General features: G+C 38.6%; 1 protein-coding gene across 1 annotated transcript in view; it reads left to right on the plus strand.

Moving 5' to 3' along the window:
* Positions 1-276: 276 nt before the first annotated feature.
* The window catches only part of grin2aa (glutamate receptor, ionotropic, N-methyl D-aspartate 2A, a), a 170259-nt gene continuing 148971 nt past the window's right edge, over positions 277-21564 (plus strand). Inside the window, exons 1-2 of the mRNA XM_017428151.3 lie at positions 277-547; positions 10270-10767. Of these exons, the coding sequence (XP_017283640.1) occupies positions 10273-10767 (495 nt within the window). The 5' untranslated portion in view covers positions 277-547; positions 10270-10272. The remainder of the gene's footprint in view (positions 548-10269; positions 10768-21564) is intronic.

The raw sequence follows: 21564 nt of genomic DNA on the forward strand, positions 1-21564 counted from the left end.
TGTCTGCTGCTGGTCTCCGTGTGTACGATGCGCGTCCTCTCCTCCCGGGACAGGAACAACGGCATCCAGGGGAGCTCTGATCCCAGCAGAGGCAAGTTGAGCTCCCCCTCCTTACCCTCGCCCCCTTCTCTCTTCCTCCCCCCCCACCCCCCACCCNNCACGGCGCGCGGGGGGCCAACAGAGATTGCAGTGGAGAATCAGCAGTGTAGGCGCACACACGCAATGAAGATTGGATTACAAACAACTGTGGGTTTATCCACCGCTGCACCTGTGAAGTGCTGAAACCAGAGGGGATTTCATTCATCTTTTTTTTTCCTCTCTCTCTTCTTCTGGACACGCTGGGAATTATTTTTTTTACCAGAGATTCTGTGATTTCTTCGTCTTCTTCTTTCCCCCCACCTCCTGTTGTGCAGTGTTTGACAGAGTAAAAAACAACAACAACAACAAAGAAAACACCAAGAAGCTGCATGGTTGTTCTCAGGAGAGAGTGGACTGTTGCAATGTCATCTCACACCACTGTTTTGGAGCTCTGTGGAAGGGAGATGCTGTAAGTATCCTGATTTTTCTTTCAGCCCTCTCATCAGTGGGTGCTTTGCAGCTTTCCTTAAAAAATTTAACAGAAAAACAAAACCACACATCCAAAGTGCAACAGCAAACCACAGGATCAACTTAAAAGGCATACAGTAAAAGGTGCTCAAAGAGAGAATGAGAGAGAAAATCAAGTTGTGTCCTCTCAGCTCCCACATTAGGTGGTGATTTCCACTTTATTCATGATGCTGCGGCGCAGTGAGCAAAATCCAGGAAAACTGCAGCAAAAAACCATTGGCCACCAAAAAGACAAGCATGTCTCCATATTTTCATGCCTCTTCTGGTTACAACTTGCGCCACCTCACACAGGCTATAAATGAAGGCTCGGTTTGGAGGGGAGGGGGGGCGGTTGGAGAACACACTGCAGGGATTTTACCACTGGCTGGCACAACTTCTCACATCTCCAGTACATCCCATAGCAGGACGAACAGTGTTACACAGGTGGGAGTGATCTCAGGAGGACAATTTAGAAGTCTCCGTTCGGTTTCAGAGATTGGTTCCCATGAAGTGAACTAAAGCTTTAAAATAAAAGAAAGGAAATGTACAGTGAAAGCAGCTTCTTGGCAACAAGAAGAAAAAAAAAAGGGTAAAAGGAGGCAGCAGGTCTGAGTCGTACCAGAAGGGGGCGCACTTGTATTGTCTTCTCAATCAAGAAACTAACAAGGAGCTCCAAATAAATTCACACCCACCCGCTCAACCCCACCTTCTCTCCCCTGTTCTTCAGATTCAGTCACGTTGAAGTGCAGAAGCTCTGCACTTTCTTCCTCTACAAAAAAAATAAATAAATAAAAAAAAAAACCTGCTCTCAAAAAGAAGAGAAAATATTTATATTTCTGGTTGCAAATATGAATAAAAATGAAAAATATTAATATTAATTAAAAGCCCATTATTCACTGAAGTAATGCATATCGCTCACTGCCTTTCATGCTGGAGTTTTAAACTTAGATGATTTTATGATGAGAAAGGACAGAGTTATAGCTGATTTGGTCAAACTTTGTAAATAGCATTATACACGTTCTCAAAGGAGATCTCTTGAGCTGTGTTAGCCCTTAAATATGTATCAAGGATGACTCTCAGCTACAACCATGCCAGATTTTGGCTCAATATCTGTAAAACTGACTGAGATAAAGCCATTTTTGTGTCGGCCAAGGTTGATCTGCTGTGGCAGACATCTTGAATTGGATCAACTCCAAAGGGGAATCAATTGTAGATGTACAGCCCATGGTTACCATCTGAGAGTTTAACTGAAATCTGTCTAGTGGTTCATCAGTTTGCTAACAGACTGGTGAGGTTAATGCCAAGAGTAAAAGCCAGAGTTTCAAGCAAATATGTGGCGCAATGTGTAGCGCTCAAGGCATGTGATGGTAATGACCGTCAGCTACCACCACACCAAACATTATAACCTTTGCCTTTGTCTTTTGGACAACAGTAATAATACCAATAAATTTACTCATGACCTCCAGTAGATTCAGCCTTACACTTTAATTAAGTTAAACAATAATGCCCCCAAAATTGTGGCTGCAATATTATCGAACATAACGATAACAATATTTGTTCGGCAAGTGTGTAGATGTCTGTTTTTTTGTGTTTATTGCCTAAAAAAGATTTTGTTTAATGTAGTGATGCACTTTCTTGCCTGTGATGTAGCTTATGAAACAGGAGGGTGTGGAGTGAGAAAAGTGAGAATTGGAATAGTTATGAGTGATAGATTCTTTCTTTTTATATGTCTTGGTTGACATACCTATGAGAAGCTAACTCTAAAAAGATGTGGTTGGATTTTAACAGCAAAGAGTTACAATTTAAATCAAGAACAAGTACAGAATATATATACCTCATACAAGAGAACATATAATTTGAAAGCATCAATTTCAGTAAATTTAGGAAAAATACTACTTTTTCTGTTTGGCTAAGATCCTTTTTTTGCCTCAGATCAAGAGAAACACAAGTTATAGTTTTCTGTTTTAGATCATTCTAGACTCACTATAGATCACCCCATATTTTTATTTTTCTCTAACTGTATTAATCAGTCTCTCCAGGATTGTGCACCCTTTTTTGTGATAGTTTAATTTTTGCAAAAGTTTCTTTTTCAAAGTTGCAATCAAAATTGCAGTTATTTGATGCTTTATTTTTTCTTTAATCTTCCAATAAACAAATTAATTGCTGTTAATGACGCCAAGGTTCAAATATAGTGAATGAGTCATAATGTGTTAAATTTGAATAAATCACAGGAGGTTCTGTCTTAACTTGTAGGGGATTTCTGGTATTATTTATGTCTCTGCACATTTGTGGCTAGCAAACGCTTTTTACTCCATTAAATAAAGAAACCCCTCCCTCGCCACTCGTCACCACTTTTAGCTGGGTCATCGCCTGGCTGATGGAAAAGGAACACGTCCAAGCAATCTTGGGAATGTTTTATGATAGAAAAGTGCTTGTCAAGCAACAATGTTTTATCTAAGTTTAAACAGTGTTGCATGTAATAAGAAACAGTTCTCCATCACTTTCATGTAATGCCTCAGGAAACTGACGTGCAGATTTTAGTGGGAAAGGTGGACACATGTGATTTTCTGGTGTATGACATGTTTCTATCTGACAGGCTCAAATTGCAGGAAGTGAAAACAGGCAAGAGGCTAAGTTGTTTGGTCAAATTTGCAAAACGGGTTGTGGCGACAGAGCACAATTTGCAGATGTTGGTTGAATTTACATTAATAGTTGCAACTGCATATTCCTGGAGGGACTGAATGCTATACATGTCACAGCATTTTTTTTAAACAAATGTGAATAAAACCTTATAACGGAGCAGAAACAAGTGAGAGGATACGTATCATGTACTGGGCATCAGGTGCACAGAGTGCGTTCGCTTCCTGTTCGAGAGAATATCAGCAACTTCTCATCTTTCCTTACCATTCCCTTTCTCTCACACTCACTGGGTTTGTTGTAAAGTAAAGAGGTATGTCCAGTGGGGAGACAACATGTTGAAGCCTGAGTGGTAACAGACAATTACTTCCACTGGGCTTCTCATGGGCTCTCATGCCCATGTCAGGGCACATGGAGCAGATGGCTGGGGCCTGAGAGAGCGAGAGACAGAGACCGAGCGAAGGGATCCCTGGGAGAAGCCGTTTGGAGGAATTTGGTGACAGAGGCGAGGAACAATGTCAGGTGTGCGGGGAATAATTTGTGTATTTTGTTGGCAAATTAAAGGAAAACCCAAGCACAACTGAGGGAAGAAACCACTGAAAAGAATGAACATTTAGGTTATAAATATTAAGATGTATCTTGATTTTCTTGTAATGTGAAAAAGTGAGGTGGATGTGGATCCAAATGCAGGCAGGCAGATGATGTGACAACTTACTTTATTTAGCCAAAACACAACCAAAGGCAAAATAAAGAACCTAGCATTCCTTCAAAGAGTGCATATTGCTTGTCGCCTTGGATACCAAAGCTTTAAACAAAGATCCCATGCAATCTGTTTGTGTTTAGAAAAAGTGTTGGGGGAAGGCTTTCACTTATTACCTCAACAAATGTGAGCTCATTATCTGTAATATAGACTGGTTGATACCAAACTTTTTGGATTTGCTATGATAGTTTAGCTGTAGAGGCCATCTTGAATTGGGTTGACTTCAAACATTAATCACTTGTAGGTGTACATCCAATGATTACTTTCTGAAAGTGTCATTGAAAACATTTCACTGATATATGAGATATTTTTGCTAACAAACAGACTTGACTCAAAATGGCAATGCCAAAGTTTCCAGCAAAGAACTTGCATAATGTGTAGCCCTCAGAGTATATTTTACAGATGACTTTCAGTGACTGCCACACCAAACTTTAGCTCAATAGCTGTAAAGGTAATTTAGTTTTTGTGTTGTCTGAGGGCCAACGGCTGTGGCAGCATTCTTGTATTGGGTGGACTTAGAAAAGTAACCAGTCGTTAAACCCAAAAAATACTTTCTAAATGTTTGTAAGTATGTTTTGTTGGCTGTTGATTAGCTGTTGGGGCCATCTTGAATCTTGTTGACTCCAAAATGTAATCAGTTATAGATGCATATCTAGTGATTATTTTATAATAACGAAGTATTGAGAAATTGATGACAGTGTACAGGTTTATAAACTGTTTGCATGAACTGCTACAAAAAATGTTTATATTATAGTTGTTTTAGACTGCATAAATCCATTTTGGTATGGGGCACTCAGACTACCCATTAGCTCATCAATCTGGTCAGTTAAACCCTATATCTCCAAATTGAGGTCTGAGAGCTTTTTACAACAGGTAAGGTAATAATTGTTCACAACCATTCCACATGAACTGGTTAAAAAAAAAAAAATCAGAACGATAATTTTGAGATTTTACAAACCCTACGACGATACTGACAGGATCCACAGAGGAGTGTGGAAATTAAAACAAAAATAAATAATGAAAAACTTGTTTTTAATTTTATTGTTGTACAGAAAAAAATGACTTATTATGGGTGAAAGATTGATGGATGAAAGCAGTGTGATAGATGAAAGGAATGATGGACAGATAAACGAAAAGATGACAGGGTGATAAATGGATGTAGAGTAATGGAGGGGCCAATGTGGGCAGAAAAAACAATGCAACATTAGGAAACTACAAAGTAGAGTATGCACAATAGACACACACAAACATGTCCTCCGGGCTGTAGACTGAAACGTACACTTATCATCATCAGTATCAGCCCTTCTGGCTCTGTTAATAAGTCATATCGTTAAAGTGTGTACAGTATGTTCATCTATTTTTAATTCAATTTGGGAAGATAGCGGCGAGAACAAATGTGACTTCAGCGGTAAATGCAATCATTTTAATCATCGTGTGGAGATAATGCAGCTGAATTATTAATGCATGTGAGGCAGGGTTGCATGTGAAACAGAACTGTGGACTTCATGATGGTGAAACGGTGTGGGAATAGTGGTGAAGGTGTATCAAGAGACACTTTCGAAAATAAACAGTTACATTTATTGAACAAAAAAAAAGCTTATTTTTTGCTGATGCCTGTTTGTCATCTTGTGATTTTGTCTCTATAAAAAGATTTAGTACATAATGTTATGTGAGTCTTCATGTGTGAATAACAGCCACTGGTATAGATGTGCGTGCCAAACATCAGCTACTATCGTGCTGCCAAGAAACGATAGCCTCCGTGTGACAACAAACTGCCCCATATAAGCGTCTGCAAAGGATGTTCTCTTTTTCTCTTCCACTTTGGGTTTTCTCTGTCCTTTTCATCCAATCCTCCTGTTCTCAAAATATCCCTGAGTGGCAACAAAGAAAAGAAGGACAAGCTAAAAAAACAGCAAATGAATCGTTGTCCAGATTTTACAAACCAGCAATTGGAGCCAAAAGATAATCTTGTCAGCGACAGAGTCACATTTTTCTATTAATACACCAAATAGGTAACAGTTTGACCCTAAAAGACAGCTGGTTTTGTCGAGCAGAGACAGCAAGCTCCGGAGGCATTGCATTTTTCCAAGACATTATCATATTTTGAAGTGATTTTTTTTGTGTGTGTGCCTTTCCACTCAGTGGCTGTTTCTTGATATAAGCAATACGGCTCACTGTCCAGGGAGGGATCTCATTGGAGCAGCACAAACAATCAATAAAAAAATAAGAAAGTTATCTGCCATTTGCACCTTGAACAGGTTGTCTGGCAGTTATTTGCAGCACCACTGCTTGCTGCGGAGAAAGTGTGACACACAGTATGAAAGAAGGGAAAAGGGGTAGAGGCGCAGACAACAGGTTCAGCTACGGACCTCTCGAGGCACTATCACAAAACAGGTCATCGAAACAGCTGTGAACACCAGTTTGTTTTTAAGCTGCTTCTGATCATTCATAAAGCACTAATCAAGCCAGCCAAGACTAGCATAGACAAGCTTTAGCAGTAACCAAAGTAGGCATGCAACAGAACACGGCAGCGTTGACATGGAGCACTTTGCATTACATTTGATGGACATCTCCCTCATACTATTTGCAAAACTTGACAAATTCCCTTAGTTTAACAATTTTCCTTGTGGTCATTAATCTTCTCCTTTGTAATGAATTTGTTTCTTGTTGTTTAGGCTTTTAAATTTTGCGTTTGGGTGGTCACACTGATAGCATGTCACCACTTCATCACATTATTAAGCCACATGGCTGGTTGCTACCTCGCTTGGCGACACAGCGGCACAACAGTGGAGGGCTGGCTTCAACGCCCCATTGCTGCTTTGGTCCATTTAGAAATCACACCAAGATGGCCAGAGGTGTATAAGTCCTGGGTTAAAATGTTTTGTGAAATTACATTAGATCTTCCTATTGGCTGTTAGTAGGCTTAGGTCAGGAACACTTTGGATTTCTTTAAAATAAAGTAGTTAAAAAAGGGGCTTGCTCAGGTTGCATTTCATACTATACTAGACGCTCAACTGTTTCTGCCACTGACATAAAATTCAAAGATAGCTGAGTTGCAGCACGTAGTGGAGGATTGACTGAACAGTGTTGTTGCTGTCCACAGCAAAGCTCCTGTCTAGAAGTTACTGGCACAACTTCACTTGGAAAAAAAAAGGCAGGTAAAGACTTCCACAACAGTTGCAGCATCAAGAAAACAACTTTAATTATTTATCACTGTATTTTTGGCTTGTGACCTTCAGTGGGTCATCATAAAACTCCTACAGCCAACATTTCAACAATAATACATGTCCACACAAAAAGATCAACCAACGAGCACTTAATGGTGTTGGGTTTTGGATGCTTGGACAGCTTTAATAAGTATTTTAAGATTCTGGTGTGAAACACTCTACATCACCAACAGTTCACACCCAAAAGTTGTGAACGTTTCAAAGTGAAAGACAAAAAAAGCAGAAACATTTAGGAGCCAGACTTTCTTGGAGTACATGAAAACCTGGGAAGCCTATCAAAGCTGTTTTGCCGTTTCCCAAAACCTTCTTCTTCTGACTCGTTTTGATGGCACAGAGACATCAATAATGCACAGTCCTGAGCCTGAAACAGCTCTGAGCACTCACGAACTGAATGACTGCACTTCATAAGATTTGTTACCAGTCCTGCAAATATACACACTTCACTTTTTTATGGTACCTGGTAATACACTCCAAAAAGTTACATAACTTTCAAAATATGTTGTTTTCTTGATCTGAAATAGGTTAAAATGAACTCTGAAGCATGGCATCTGACAAAAATATAAATGAAGTCAGAAGAAATAAACCTTTTTGCTGATGCATTTCATTAATATTATAGTATATAAAAATAATCTTGTTTAGTCCTGTTACGTTGTTTGGTCGCTTGACCTTTATATTTTATTTTTTTTACTTCAGGCAGTGTTCTTGTTGGCCTCTTAAGCCAGATAACAAATTCATGTGTTGAACTTTTTTTGTTTCGAGCTAAGATGAAGATTTGGTTTCACAGCAGTGGTGTTACACCCAACAAATGTAAGAGGAGAAGGAAGCTACAAGAACAGTGTAAAATTGCCAAACTCTAGTGTTGCTTTAATAGGATAAAGACAAGCCGTTGAAATGACATGTTTATGATGCTGTTAATGCCTAAAATAGAAATAGAAACACATTCTTAATTATTTCACAAACTGTCAGTGCAAACTGTCAAATAATTAAATAGTCTTTTGGTTAAAAATTGTGACAAAGACGCAACAGAATCCATTTGGCTTTGCTTTCATTTGCAGTGAATGGACTGAAGTTTTGACGATTCAACTTTGGATTCAGCTTTACATTTTTTATTTAAAAACATACAAAGAAATCACAGGAAACTCATTATTCAACTCACACAGAGCCTTGGACTGCAGAATCATACTTATTAAAACAGGTATTCGGCTAGAGAAAATAATACGAAAATATCATCATACTTTGAAATACACAACTTTCTTTCTGTTTGGGCTGACAACACTGAACAACAGTGTCAAGTTATGGTAATGCACAGAAACACAAAAAATATTAGAATTTCCTCAGAATTTTACAGGAACCTTTTGACAGCTTGTGTAATTGTTTTTTTAAAAAAAAAAAAAAAAATAAAGACTTGAAAATGAAAACAAGAGACATCTTGTTCTAGTGCCTTGTTTTTTGCATTGATTAGCAACGTGCATTTTCAAATTTCTAATATCTAATTTTTCATTCTGCTGGGTAGAAATGCTTTGGAAATGATTTAAGTTTTCTTCTGAATCCGTCATCTCAGCACTGCCTCAGAGATTGGCATGAGAAATGATGAGCTCCTGTGAATCAATCATGCTGCAACGGGCTCTGCGGTGACTCAAAAGCATACAGTTCTGTTGGTGAATCCATAAATCGTCAAGAGTGCGTGTGCAGGCATTATGTGGCCATATGCTTCATGCCCGTGTGATTTTACTCACGCTAAACACACCTGATCACATATCTCACAATATATGATTGGCGTTTATGCTTTCTGAGCAGCATGTTTTCAAAAAAACAAAAGAGAGGAGTTAGTGCTGATAGTGATGTTACTTTGCGTTTTCTTTTTGATCGGTGCAAAATAGTTACCATAGATCAGCTCACTAATACGTTTGCACACATTTATAGACACACACCTTTCATCTCTATGCTGTATATCTGCTTTGTGCAGGGAATGCTATTTCAAAGACTCAAAAGTTGATATGGCATATGATTTATGACATTAATTGGCTTATTTTAGTGAATTCTGTTTGTCCTTTTATGTAAATTGTCTCCTGCAGAATGTTGCCCTAAGAGACAAACTGATCTTTCTGACAGCTGTCTCGCCACTGAACATTACATCATTTCAACAAGCTCTCATTCCCGGGGCATCAAATGGCGCTGCAGCTCAGCAGGTGTCCTTTGTTGTTGGTGTTGTGACACAGTGGCCGCAGCAATGCTTGATGCCTCGAGCAAACAATGCTTTATTAATGATCTACAAAGTCTGTTAGAGAGGAGAAGTCGGGCAACTGTTTATGGAAAATGGGTCCAGATTTTATTCATTACCACTGGTTTTTCACTCATTGCCAATAACCCTTGCAATGCTGGTTTTGGGCTTTTCTTTTTTCATATTGTCTTCTTACTGTATAACTGTTTAAAGCCAAGAAATTGGGTTTTATAGAAAACTATTAAACAATTAATTACATGTTGCAATTTGAACAGCCTCATTTTGGAGAAATAGAGTTCCAAAAAATTTAAACCTGTAACCTTGTTATATTAAAGAAATTTGAAATCGAAAGACAATGAAGTGGCGGTTGTAAACGGTCAAAGAAATTTATGTTTATAGCTGACTGCGCTGTGTGTAAAGTTTCACTGATGTAAAGGAATAAACACTTTACACTTGTAAACTATATCAATATGTTTAATATTATGTTGTCTGTAAAGTACAGCATGTACCTGAATCATCTGATTCCAGCAGTCATGACCAAAAAGTGTGTACTTGTTAGTCATCCTCGCTTTATCTCACCTCTCTGCAACTTCCTCCCAAGGCCATCTCCCCCCCCACAAGTTTTATGTGTTTAATAAACTTACTGAAAAGAAATTGAATCTTTTTTAAAGAAGCTGCTATTTGGAAGTGTGGGCTAAGAGAACTGCACATTAACAATTTATCTCTTCTGCTTTTTTTTCTCTGTTTCTATCATCTTCCCACACTTCTCTGCCCAAACCCTTTCACACTTTGATCTGTCTACATCTGGCTCTGTTTTCCATCATCCTCTCTCCGTGCAGGGGATGAAGTGGATCAGCACTATGTCCCTCAGCAGCAAAAGGAGTAAGAGGAGGATTAGAAGGAGGAGTATTTGTAGCAGCGGAGGGGATGGCGTGCTGCTCTCCTTGGTCCTCCTGGCGGCGGTGACCATGATGGCCAGCCCTGCGGCGACGCAAAAGCAGAGAACCGGTAGCGGTTCGGAAAAAGTGCCGGTACTGAACATCGCAGTGATCCTGGGGCGCACGCGCTACATCTCTGAGCGAGACATCCGGGCTCTTTGGAGCAAAGAGGACCCTATCGACATCAACGTGGTCACACTGCTGGTCAATGAGACTGACCCGAAAAGCATCATCACCCACATGTGCAACCTGATGTCGGGGACCAAGATCCACGGCGTGGTGTTTGGGGATGGCACTGACCAGGAGGCCATTGCCCAGATTTTGGATTTTATTTCCTCACAGACGCTCATACCCATCTTGGGCATTCATGGAGGGTCGTCTATGATCATGGCTGACAAGGTATGTAGAAGTACCTGTATTTGTAAATGTGGAAATGGGCATTGAGTGAAAATTTCTTGGCAAATGAACGCTTGATTACAAAGATGTATGCATGAACTATTGAAATGTAGACCATGATATGAAAAATGGATGAATGGAGGACTAAAGATACATTTTTGGATTTATTGAAAGTGAACTGTCAAAATGTCTTATTTCGTCATATTTAAGTGTGAATGACATGAGTGAATTGTTAACTGAAGAGAAGCCCTTGCAACTAGTTGTACCTTGAAAAAAAATCCAATTAAACTTGAAGGAACCAGTCAGGTCCTTACAGACAGACATATTATGCTTTTGGACCACAAGGACCCAAATATGTAGTTCCTATTCTTTTTTGGTTTAGCACTACAGGACCCATGGCCTTTATGATGTTGCAAAATAAGAACCCATGAATGTCTAAGGTGATGTGATTGGGTTAAAAGTAACCCTACATTGTTTGATAAAACAAGTTTAATGCTCACCAATCACTTGTCCCATTTAAAACGCATAGACACAATATATTCTTGTGATACTGAAGAACATTTTGCTCACGTTCACAAGTCTTGCACAGTCACAGAGTTCATTTGGCACGACAAATACAAACCAAAAAGTGATGCAGTTACTTTTATGTGTTTTGGTCAAAAACACACACAATATGACAGAAGAACAGGTGCTGAGAGTATAAGGTAAGTTTCATCAGAAAACTGGATGAAGGGAAGAAGAAGGTTATTTGTGAGTAAAGAGAGAAGACATTACGAAAGAATTTTGCGTTGTGACCAACATGAACTACGTGGACCAAGCTGTAACATTGAAAATTGTCATTGATTGTTCAAAAAGAAAAATCCCTCAATGAAAGTTCAAAAGGCTTGATTGGTTTCCTCATTTGAATAGGCAAAGCTTCCTCGCCTGCCAATCACTTTGAAATGAGAATGGGAAAAAATGAACGGTGAATGATTGTGCGGACACGGGTGCCACTGATGAGCTCCTTGAATTCATCACATTTCACAATGGAGCCATACTTAAATCTGTTATTTGCCCAGATCAAAGAGGGCTTACTTGCAGGGATGGCTATCCGGGAAGAAAATTGCACCGAAGTAAAAGTATTCACATTTAAATCGAATTCAGTAAAAAAAAATTCAATTATTTGCGTAAATGAATCATAATAAAAGGTAAAAGTAGGTCAGTTAAAATCTACTTTTGTTAAGTAAAGAGATATCATTTGGTATGATAGAACTTGTGAACTTAAGTATAGCTTTCGGGGGGAAAGTGATTCAATAGCTTGTGAGCGTAACCTCTCTATTGTGGCAGAATATCGACCCAATCCAACACCATCAACAGCCCTTTCAGTCATAAACAAACTACAACTTCTGCTTAATGGAAAAGAGATGTGAGGCTTATGCATACAAATCATCATCTGATAAATATACTACTGCTTCCTGTAAAGAAGCCTTGCCAGAGTTGAACAGAAAAGAGGGCTTATCAACCATTGCAAGTATTTGTAGAAACTTTGTGGCTTTCTTACTGCCACTAAAACAAGAACTAAACTTTGCTAAAGAGAACAAACCACTTTTAAGAAACATAAACTCTGTAATAAAATGCTACTGACATTCCAATGTGCAATACAGGGTGTTATTTACAACATAACACCTTCTCGCCCACCCACTCTAGAAACATTTCCACACTGTTTCTGCTTATGTAGTTTTATTTTGAAAGGATCTTAAAGTGGAATCTATGGTCATGGGTGAGGTACACCTATGCTGGCAGAGTAAGTGATTCGCTTAACTCGTGAAAATGAAGGAACATAATAATCCCCAATTTTTTTAGCAGCGGAATAGCAGCAGTGTGTGTATCTGAAGCCTCTGCTGGGGAATCAAATTGTTCCCTTCAACAGAGTTTGATGGTGATCAACCAAATAAACAAATTAACCAAACATGAAATGTTTTGCTATTGCTGATGATTTTTTCTTTTTTCACATTGGCAACCCCTTTCTCCTGTGGGTTAATTCAGGCACACACATAATGACATGTTTGTAAAATATTTCTTTTTACTCTGGGTCTTTGTGTTAAAGAAAATCCCAACTCGGACACTCCAGTTACATTCTGCTTCTAGCGTCTTACAAACTGCAGATTTCTTACCAATTCTGAACCCAGTACAAGTTGGTTGAGATTTATCCCCTTTGTTTAAAGTAAATACACAAGTACTTTAGTTACTGCGGTAATGGTTTATTGATCCTGTATGTGGCCCCTTTTCAGAGAGAACAGAGGGAGGGTATGGAGGGAAGGAGATAAGTCAGGAGGGAGGGCAGAGGAAGAATGAGGAGGTGCATGTTAAAATGAAGGAGGTGGAGAGGGGAAGCAGTGAGATGAAGGTGTGGGGGGGGATAATCCCTCATCTTGACCAGCGGTGATGTTGAGTGGAAAGGGGATTACTGAATGTACTGTTTGGGACCTGCTCCACTCGAAGCACTTCAGGAGCACACATTTAGTGGCTTTTCTATCACTTCCGAGGACGTGGCACAAACCTATTTTATCTTTTTCGGAGCTCGGATCATAACAAGCCCTGACCTTAAAGTAGACCTAACCTTAAGCCAACCTAAAACATTTTTAGATATCACATTGTAAATACCTGTAGTGTGGTGATTTGGTTTTTGGTGATAGATGAAAAGTAGTGATGCAGCTCATTGACTGCAGGACTGTTTCTTCTCCAGGAAAGTATTCTACAATGAAGAAAACAATTCATTGTTGATTCATAAAATGTATTAAAAGGCATTTTCTATGTCTGTATTTTGGCAGAATGTCTAATGTAACAATGAAATGTATTAAACAACAAGTGGTTAACTTTATTAAGATGTACACTGATTACTATCAGCAGAATTTATTTTATGACCAGAGGTCTTTTGCCAATTATATATTCATAATTAGCAAAATAATACCTGGCATGAGTTAGAAATATTAAACATCCTCACATAAATCTGTGCTAACAAACAAATCAAGTATTAGGATTCCACTTGCAGATCCTCTGATGCCTCCTATCTTGCTAATATTCTGGTAGATGCTTTCCCTGCTTTTAGGATTTATATAACTCCTCTCCCTCAGCGGGTTATGGTTTATATGGTTACCCTCAGAGGTAGTGGAGTCTTGTTCCGCCTTCTTCGTGCAGATTTTCCCTAATCCTCATGTGAAATATAAGGAGAAGCTCGCCTCCGATGATTATGCCTTGTAAAACTCTCGGCGCGTTTGTCTGTTCTCGCATTCATACTCGATTCAGTGCCTGCAGATGCACTCATCTCACAAGCGTGCCTGCTCTTGGAGGCAGAGTCTCTTGATGACTCCCAGTCAAAACCATTTCCACGTCGACCTCCAGAGAGTATCTGGGAGCGTTTTGAATAAAGAAAAGAAGCACAGTTCTTTAAATCATTCCCCTTTTCTAATTTTCCCCTCATGTCGTCCCTCTGTCCTGCTGCTATATCCCTCTCCATTCCATCTTTGCTTGTTAATTAGATAAATGTTGCCATATATTCTTGTGTTTGTCCCTCCCATACGTTTCTCAGCCCCTGTTGAATAATGGACACTTGCTCGTATTGAAAAGAATACATTATTGATTGGGAAAAGAATTATCCTTCCTTGGCTGCAGTCTAAGCAGTTCAGCTGGATTGTACCACCCAAACAACCCTCTAAATATGGCATGGGAAAAAAAAGATGAATTTCATAACCTTGTCTTGTCTTTTTTGGCAATTTGTTTCTTTTATTCCTCTATTTTGTGTGCCCTTTGAAAGTATTGTTTTGTTATTTATTTACCAGGTGTAATTGTGTGGGTGGATGTCTGGGCTGGTTGGTTGATTGGCCCCACGCATTTTTCATGCTAAACGTTTATTGACTTGCTCAAAGGTCAGTAATACAAAATGTTTGTCACAGACAGTTAATTATCACCCGCCGCCAAGAGGCAAAGGCGGATGAAATTGTTTTTGACCGTGTCTGTGTGTGCGTGCGTTTGTGCATCTGTCTGTTACCAAGATATCTCATGAACCTCTGGAGAAATTTTAATCAAACTCTCATAAAGTAATCATTGGATGTACGTCTACAACTAATTAACTTTTGGAGTCAGCCTGGTTCAAGATGGCTGCGACAGCCAAGTGACCTTAAAACACACAAAAATGGCTATAATTCAGTCATTTTTACATTATTTAATGTAGTAGTAGCCAAGAGTCATTCACAACAGATATTCTGAGTGTGACATCTCACAATATTACATGATATTTCGCATAATGTTATTTTCAAGGTTTGACCAAAACATTTATTTTCATTCCAGCATAAGCAGATCTCAGTTTAAAACTCTGGCATGAAAGGCGACAAGTGATATGTATTTCTTCGAGGAATGCTAGGCCTTTATTTCTTTTACCTTCTTCAGTCCCCCAAAATTAGAGCTGATCTACCTGACATATTCTGTCCCTGCAGATGTTTTCATGTCTTTTCTGTTTTTTCAAACGCACCTCTTAAATCAAAATATTAAATAAATCTGAGCCGTGACAAGCCAGATGCTATTAAGCCTGAGGGAAAAAATGAGCAAAACCAAAAGAAAGGAATAGCACTCCATTAATACATAGTTCTGCTGCCTTTCTTGCCAACGTTTTATATTAAGATCACTTCATTTTAAGAAATGAAGGTTCTATGGTCAGACCTTGAAGATAATGCACAATCTTGTTCTATCTGTTAGCACTCATAATATGTGTTGTGAATTACTGTCAACTTCTACCACATCAAATTTGAGCTCAATAACTGTAAAAGTGGCTGACATATAGCCAATTATATGTTGGCTAAAGTTGATTAGCTGTGGCTGTCATTATTAACAGACAGAAAATAGTTAATAGCAAATTTAAAAAAATAGATCTTGTATGATCAGTTAGCATTTAGGTATGTGTTGAGTATGATTCTCTGCTACTACCACACCAAATCTGTAAAATTGGCTGGGCTATAGCCATTGTCGTGCACTGATTACTTTCTGAGAGTTTCATTAAAATCTATTTTGCGGTTCATGAGAGATAATACTAATTATATGTTCACCAATCATTTGCCTTAACAAAAAAAAAACAAAAAAAAACATCAAAACATCTATTTCCTTTTGTTGATTTTGCTTTACTAAAAAAGTCAAACAAATAAGTAAAGCTGAGTTTATGTGTTTTTGTGCTGTACAGTAATTTTACACACAAAGTGTTTTTGTCTTAGGAATTATCCCCAGCGTGACTTCAAAAGTTACTCTTCATTTATGTGGGCTAATTCTTTATCATAAAGGAATTAAAACCAATAAATTAATATTGTCTCAGATGCACTGAGCATTCACATTCTCCGTATATTCAAAGCCAAGTCTAGATTTTGATTAAACACTTGTAAGCGCTCCATGTAGCTCCTCTAGGATGTCTTACTATAGCGCAATAAAAGAGGCTAAAGGAATGCATGTGTGTACACTTTGCCAAAGGAAGTTACTGACTGATTAGTCAGCCATGCTGGCACTCTTACTAAATGTGTGACTGTAAACTGATTTCTGAAGTTCTTCTGCAACAGCTAACTTTTCACAACTATCAAGACAAACTGTTACCAGCTCTTTGTGACAGTGAAATATCTCTCTTATAAAACAAGAACACCTCTCTCTGTTTCCAATCTGCTCAGTTGGTGGCAAAAACAAGCAGCAGCAGGAGCTTGTGTGCGCTTCTTGCCTCGAGTTGTTCGTGTAGTTTGATGCTCCAAGTGAGTCTGTGCACTTTGCAAGCAAAAAACCTAAAGGATTTTCTGTCACCGCCACCGTTCTCTCTGTGTGAGCCACGTACATGTAAAGCACTGCTAGACATGTTGCACCCCAGCTACCCCTATAGACAGTGATTTGTCAAATTCTAGGCTCATCACGTTAGGATTTTATAAGAGTAAAGCAGCAGATTAAAAAGTGAAGTCTTAACAGACAGCTCCCTATAGTATTTAAAATTTATTCCTTTACATATTCCAAATGTATGTATAGGCAGTGTTTATGTTGTTGGTGCCACTACCAGAAAAAGGAAACAAACGTTTGTGTCTTTAACACTAATGTACAGTGTATGCACCTCATTTTTTTTATCTAACCTAAAGAAAAGTATACAAAAAGGGATTTTTTTTTTTTTTTTAATGAAAGCAATTCTAACTCAGATAACAAGTTTTATAACGCTGAACCTTGAAAACAATATGTTGATACACTATATGTTTTTTAAATTTAATTTAACCAATCCAGTTAGATTAAAAATCAACAGTAGTAAAGAAATGAAGTCAATCCTACAAAGATTATGTTGAGCCATGAATGTTGCTCTAAAACAGCATAATGCGACAGACAACATTCCTAGTTCTGAAAGAAATCAATAGTGGAAAAAAAACAACATTTTTTTAGTGTAAGATGGTGGCAGTTAGTGTTCACCTTTTTATACCAAAATTATTCTAAGGAGAGCGAGATTTTCAAAAAGAATTTTGCTCCTAGTTATGAACTCCCGTGTCATCATTACACGAATTACCGGATGGGAGCCTTGCTGCCAACCACCCACCGGTCCTCTGACTGGAACTGACTGCGCTACATGGTTGTCAAAAGGGGAATCCCTCTCTGTGACTCATACTTAATGTTTCCATTCAACTAATCAAACAGTGACACACCGTGTACCCACACTGCCGGCATGTTTTATGTATTTTATAGATTCGTAGTGGTGAAAAGCATTTGTCCATTAATTCCAGGATTATGAGCACTACTTTTTACCATTTGCATTTGAGCCACACTGCCTTCATGAAATGTATCATGACAGCTGGAGGCTGATGGCTCGTTCCTTTAAAAAGGTTTTATTTAGTTTAAAACATATACATATATCAATTAACCACATGCACCTGATGTAACTGCCAGTATTAATGGAGTAGACCTGTGGGTGTGTTGTGTTACTCTGATCAAAGGACATTATTCATCCTTCCCTGTTGTCTCCCTTCGGGGGGTCCAATTACACACACATCCACTCCTTGATGTCTGTTGCTGCTTGTTCATGTCAAACAGCAAATCAAACAAGAAAGGAAATGCAGGAGAGACTGAAAGAGTGGGTCATATTTCTATTTAATCATTTAGGAGTTTGTCCAATTATTGTGCAAATATATTTTTATATCTTAAATTGCACTGCCATTTAAAACAACAGCGAAGATCTTTTGAAGTGAGGTTCTACGAAAATATTATGAACAATTAATATCTTACCTGTTGTAGATAACTCTTTAAAAAACCTTAATTTGGGGAAACAGTTTAATTTTGACTAGACTGATGAGCTAATGGCTAGTCAGTGAGGGCCGAGATCGAAGTGGATTGCTTTTATCTGAAAACAACTTCAGTTCCAAACATTTTAAAGCTGTTCAGGCAAACACTATTAATTTTATACAATTTTTTTCTGTAAAATTCTATGGATAAAAGCAAGCACAAATACAGGCAGCAGCAGTTAGCTATAGCACTTTTGGTGCAGCTTGGAGCACTTCCACCAGAAATATCATGTTTTTTCCTAATATAGACACGTACAGCAAAAATGAAGGTAGTGCAAAGATTTATAAGGTAGTGTTTGAATAAACTGTTCCGACACTTTTGACAATGGTGTTTAAAGAAAATGTAAATCCACTTTGAAACTCATAAAACTTTTGCTAACACGAAGAATAGAATATGTCATTAATTCCGTCCAAATCATCAAGCTATATTGGAACTAGAAACATGACTGGAACTTTTAATTTGACACTACAAAAGACGTTCTCCCCCAGTGCCTCGCTGCAGTACATTTTGAAGTCCATGTAAATTAATGGGGCATTTTTTTGATTCAAAAATATGTTTTTTGTTTTTTTTTAGATATTGATATTTGTTGATTCACATATGACTTACCTTGCTTGAGAGTGTGTAGGTTTTTCATTAGTATCAGTGGTACAGCCCCACAATTCTAGTGCACTCTGCATCCCAAAATACAGCATTTCATTTTGGCTTCAACTTTGGACAAATGAAAGTAAATGGAGTTGCTTCTTCTGTCTTTTAAAATCGAATTTAAAATGTAGATTGTTCAAACAGCAGGTAAGATAATAATTATTCATAATCTTTTTATACAACTTGACTTGAATGAGTGGAGCTATTATTTTAACTGTTTTCAGTCTGCTAAACCAAAGAGATAGATCACACTCTATTGTGCAGACACCACAACTTGATTTCAGCCTATATAATCCTGTTTAGGTGCACATACTTTATCAATATTTTGGCTTCAAAGATAGTTTGTTATTGTGCTTCTGTAACTGGCTGAGAGAAGGAGAAGACTCAAATAATGATATGACTTAAGTTCTGTCCTGTCCTCAGTGAGAGTCCCACGGGAACACTTTACTGGTTAGCCTCTTTTGGTTTGTATTCTTAGTGCACTGTGTTTATTTGACTGTAAACACAAAAACACTTACGGTGTGCATGCAAGTGTGTGCATCTACTTCACGTTTGTGCGTGTGGATATATCCAATATCTAGATTCAGCTGTCTGGAGGATGAGAAATGGCCTCTTGCGCTTTAAAGAGAATTGATGTGGATGAATCTGTTGGACCAGAGGAAATAGAGGTGTTAGCCCAAACTATGAGTATATTTCCCTCCTCTTTTCTTTGTCTTGCTTCTTCTGTCAAGCACTCCCTGATGACATGCATTGAAAGTTTGTGCTCGTAGGTCATAGATTTAGCTATATTGCGCATATCAAGTTCTCGTCTGCTCCGTATAATGAACGTCTCCTTGCCTTTTTCTCTCTGTGGAGCCTCAAATTAGCTGCAGGAACAGTAGCAATTTATGCAGAGGCTGCTGCGGCACCTGTGCACCAAGGAATACCCATGTTCAAGGTTCCATATTAAAAGTTTGGTTGAGGTATAACAAGCGCAAACTATCTTTTTCTCTCTTGAAAGAAATAGCGGATGCTCCGTGAAAGCAAGATGGAAAAATAAATTAATTAGCTTGAAACACTCATCTGCACTAGACACTTGCTTTAGTGTGTAATCTCCTTACACACACGTCATTTTGCGTTTTATCCTTGTTCTGCTTCTTACTTCTCTTTTTCACTCTTCTCTTTTTCCATGTGAATCCTGGGCTTTCTGTCAATCTTCGTCGTCCTGTGAAAGATGCTCCGCTAATGTTCAGCCTGTGCTCAGCATCTTTTATTTTTATTGGGCTTGTGACATGTACAAATTGATCTGGCCTGGAATATGTACATTTACATGCAGTGAGTGTCTTGCTGCTACACAATCATCTATTCAAACAGCTTGTTTGAAGCTGGTGCAATTATTTGCTGTACAAGTGTTTTTTTGTTTGTTGTATTTTTTGCACACATGTGTTTTGCCATCATGTGGTGTTGCTACATGGATAAACAAACAGCAGCCTGGCTAACATCGGACTAATCCTCTTGTGTGTTTGTGTTTTTTGTGTGCAACTGACTGTCTGACAAGTGTGTCAGAGGATGTTTGCAGTTTCCGATTCCTCGTTGATGTGTGCCATCATAAGCCAGCACAGTTAAATTTTAACACGCGACTGGTCACTGAAAATTAAAGTTGCACAATGAGAATAGCAAAAATATTAGATCTTGAGAGGGAAAAACCTGTCATCTCAACTGCCATTCCTTTATATTGTGGAAAACATCATCAAATAGTATATTTTTAGTTTCTGTCAACAGCTTTAATGCTAGCAGCTGCTTCTTATTTAACTAGAAGCGTATTTTAGCCAAACATCCCACCCAGTCACTGTGGAAGTAGACTCAGATCTGTGACTGGGAAGTTGATTTGTTTTTTCAGACTATATTATTACCATCTGCTGTCACTCACGCTCCCTAGATACACACAGAGGAATATAAAGACTTCCCTCGGGGCTGCCGACATGATAACTTATTTGTTGACACTAAAATATGTTTGTAACGCTAAAATGTGTGAATCTATTGATTTAATACATCCTGACAATCAGATGGGGCGTGTAGATTGACAGCTTGTTAGGAAGTCGACAAAGATTTTCAAGGTTTGTGAAGATCCCACCCTCACACCCTTGCAGCTTCAGTTCCCTTGGTGATTATGACAAGATAGATGAACCAATAGAAGGATAGGGGTGAGTCTCTGCCTCAAGCGGAGGAGTTTAAGTATCTTAGTGTCTTGCTCATGAGTAATTTCAGGATGAAGAGAAATACAGACCAACACATTGAGGTTTCGTCTGTAGTAATGACATTGCTCCAAGCGGTTGTGTTAAGGGAGCGCAGCCAAAAGGCAAAGCTCTTGATTAACTGGTCCATTTACAATCTAACCCTCACCTATGGTCATGAGATATGGATCTTAACAGAAAGAACAGGATCCCAGAAACAAGCAGCTGAAATTAACTCTCTCTCTAAGGTGGCCTCACTCAGCCTTAGGAAAAGGGTGAGAAGTTCTGTCATCTGGGAGGAGTTTGGAGTAACACTGCTGCTCCTCCTCATTGGCAGTAGTCAGATGAGGTGGTTCAGACATCTGATTAGGATGCCTTATGGATGTGTTCAACTGGGAGGAGACCTGCTGAATGAATATCCCCACTGGCCTGAGAACACTTTTTGATCCCCCAGAAGGAGAGGGAGAGTCTTGCTGGAGACAGGGATGTATGGGTTTTCTGGATCTGTTGCCTCTGTAACCCAGCCTTTATAGGTGGAAGAGAATACATTGGGCTAATAGTTATACATGTGTTTCTACATGCATTTCACCTTCATTTTAAGATACCTCTTACCCAAGCTGCCATCTAATTT

The sequence above is a fragment of the Kryptolebias marmoratus genome, linkage group LG12 (genome assembly GCF_001649575.2).
Source record: "Kryptolebias marmoratus isolate JLee-2015 linkage group LG12, ASM164957v2, whole genome shotgun sequence".
Lineage (NCBI taxonomy): Eukaryota > Metazoa > Chordata > Actinopteri > Cyprinodontiformes > Rivulidae > Kryptolebias > Kryptolebias marmoratus.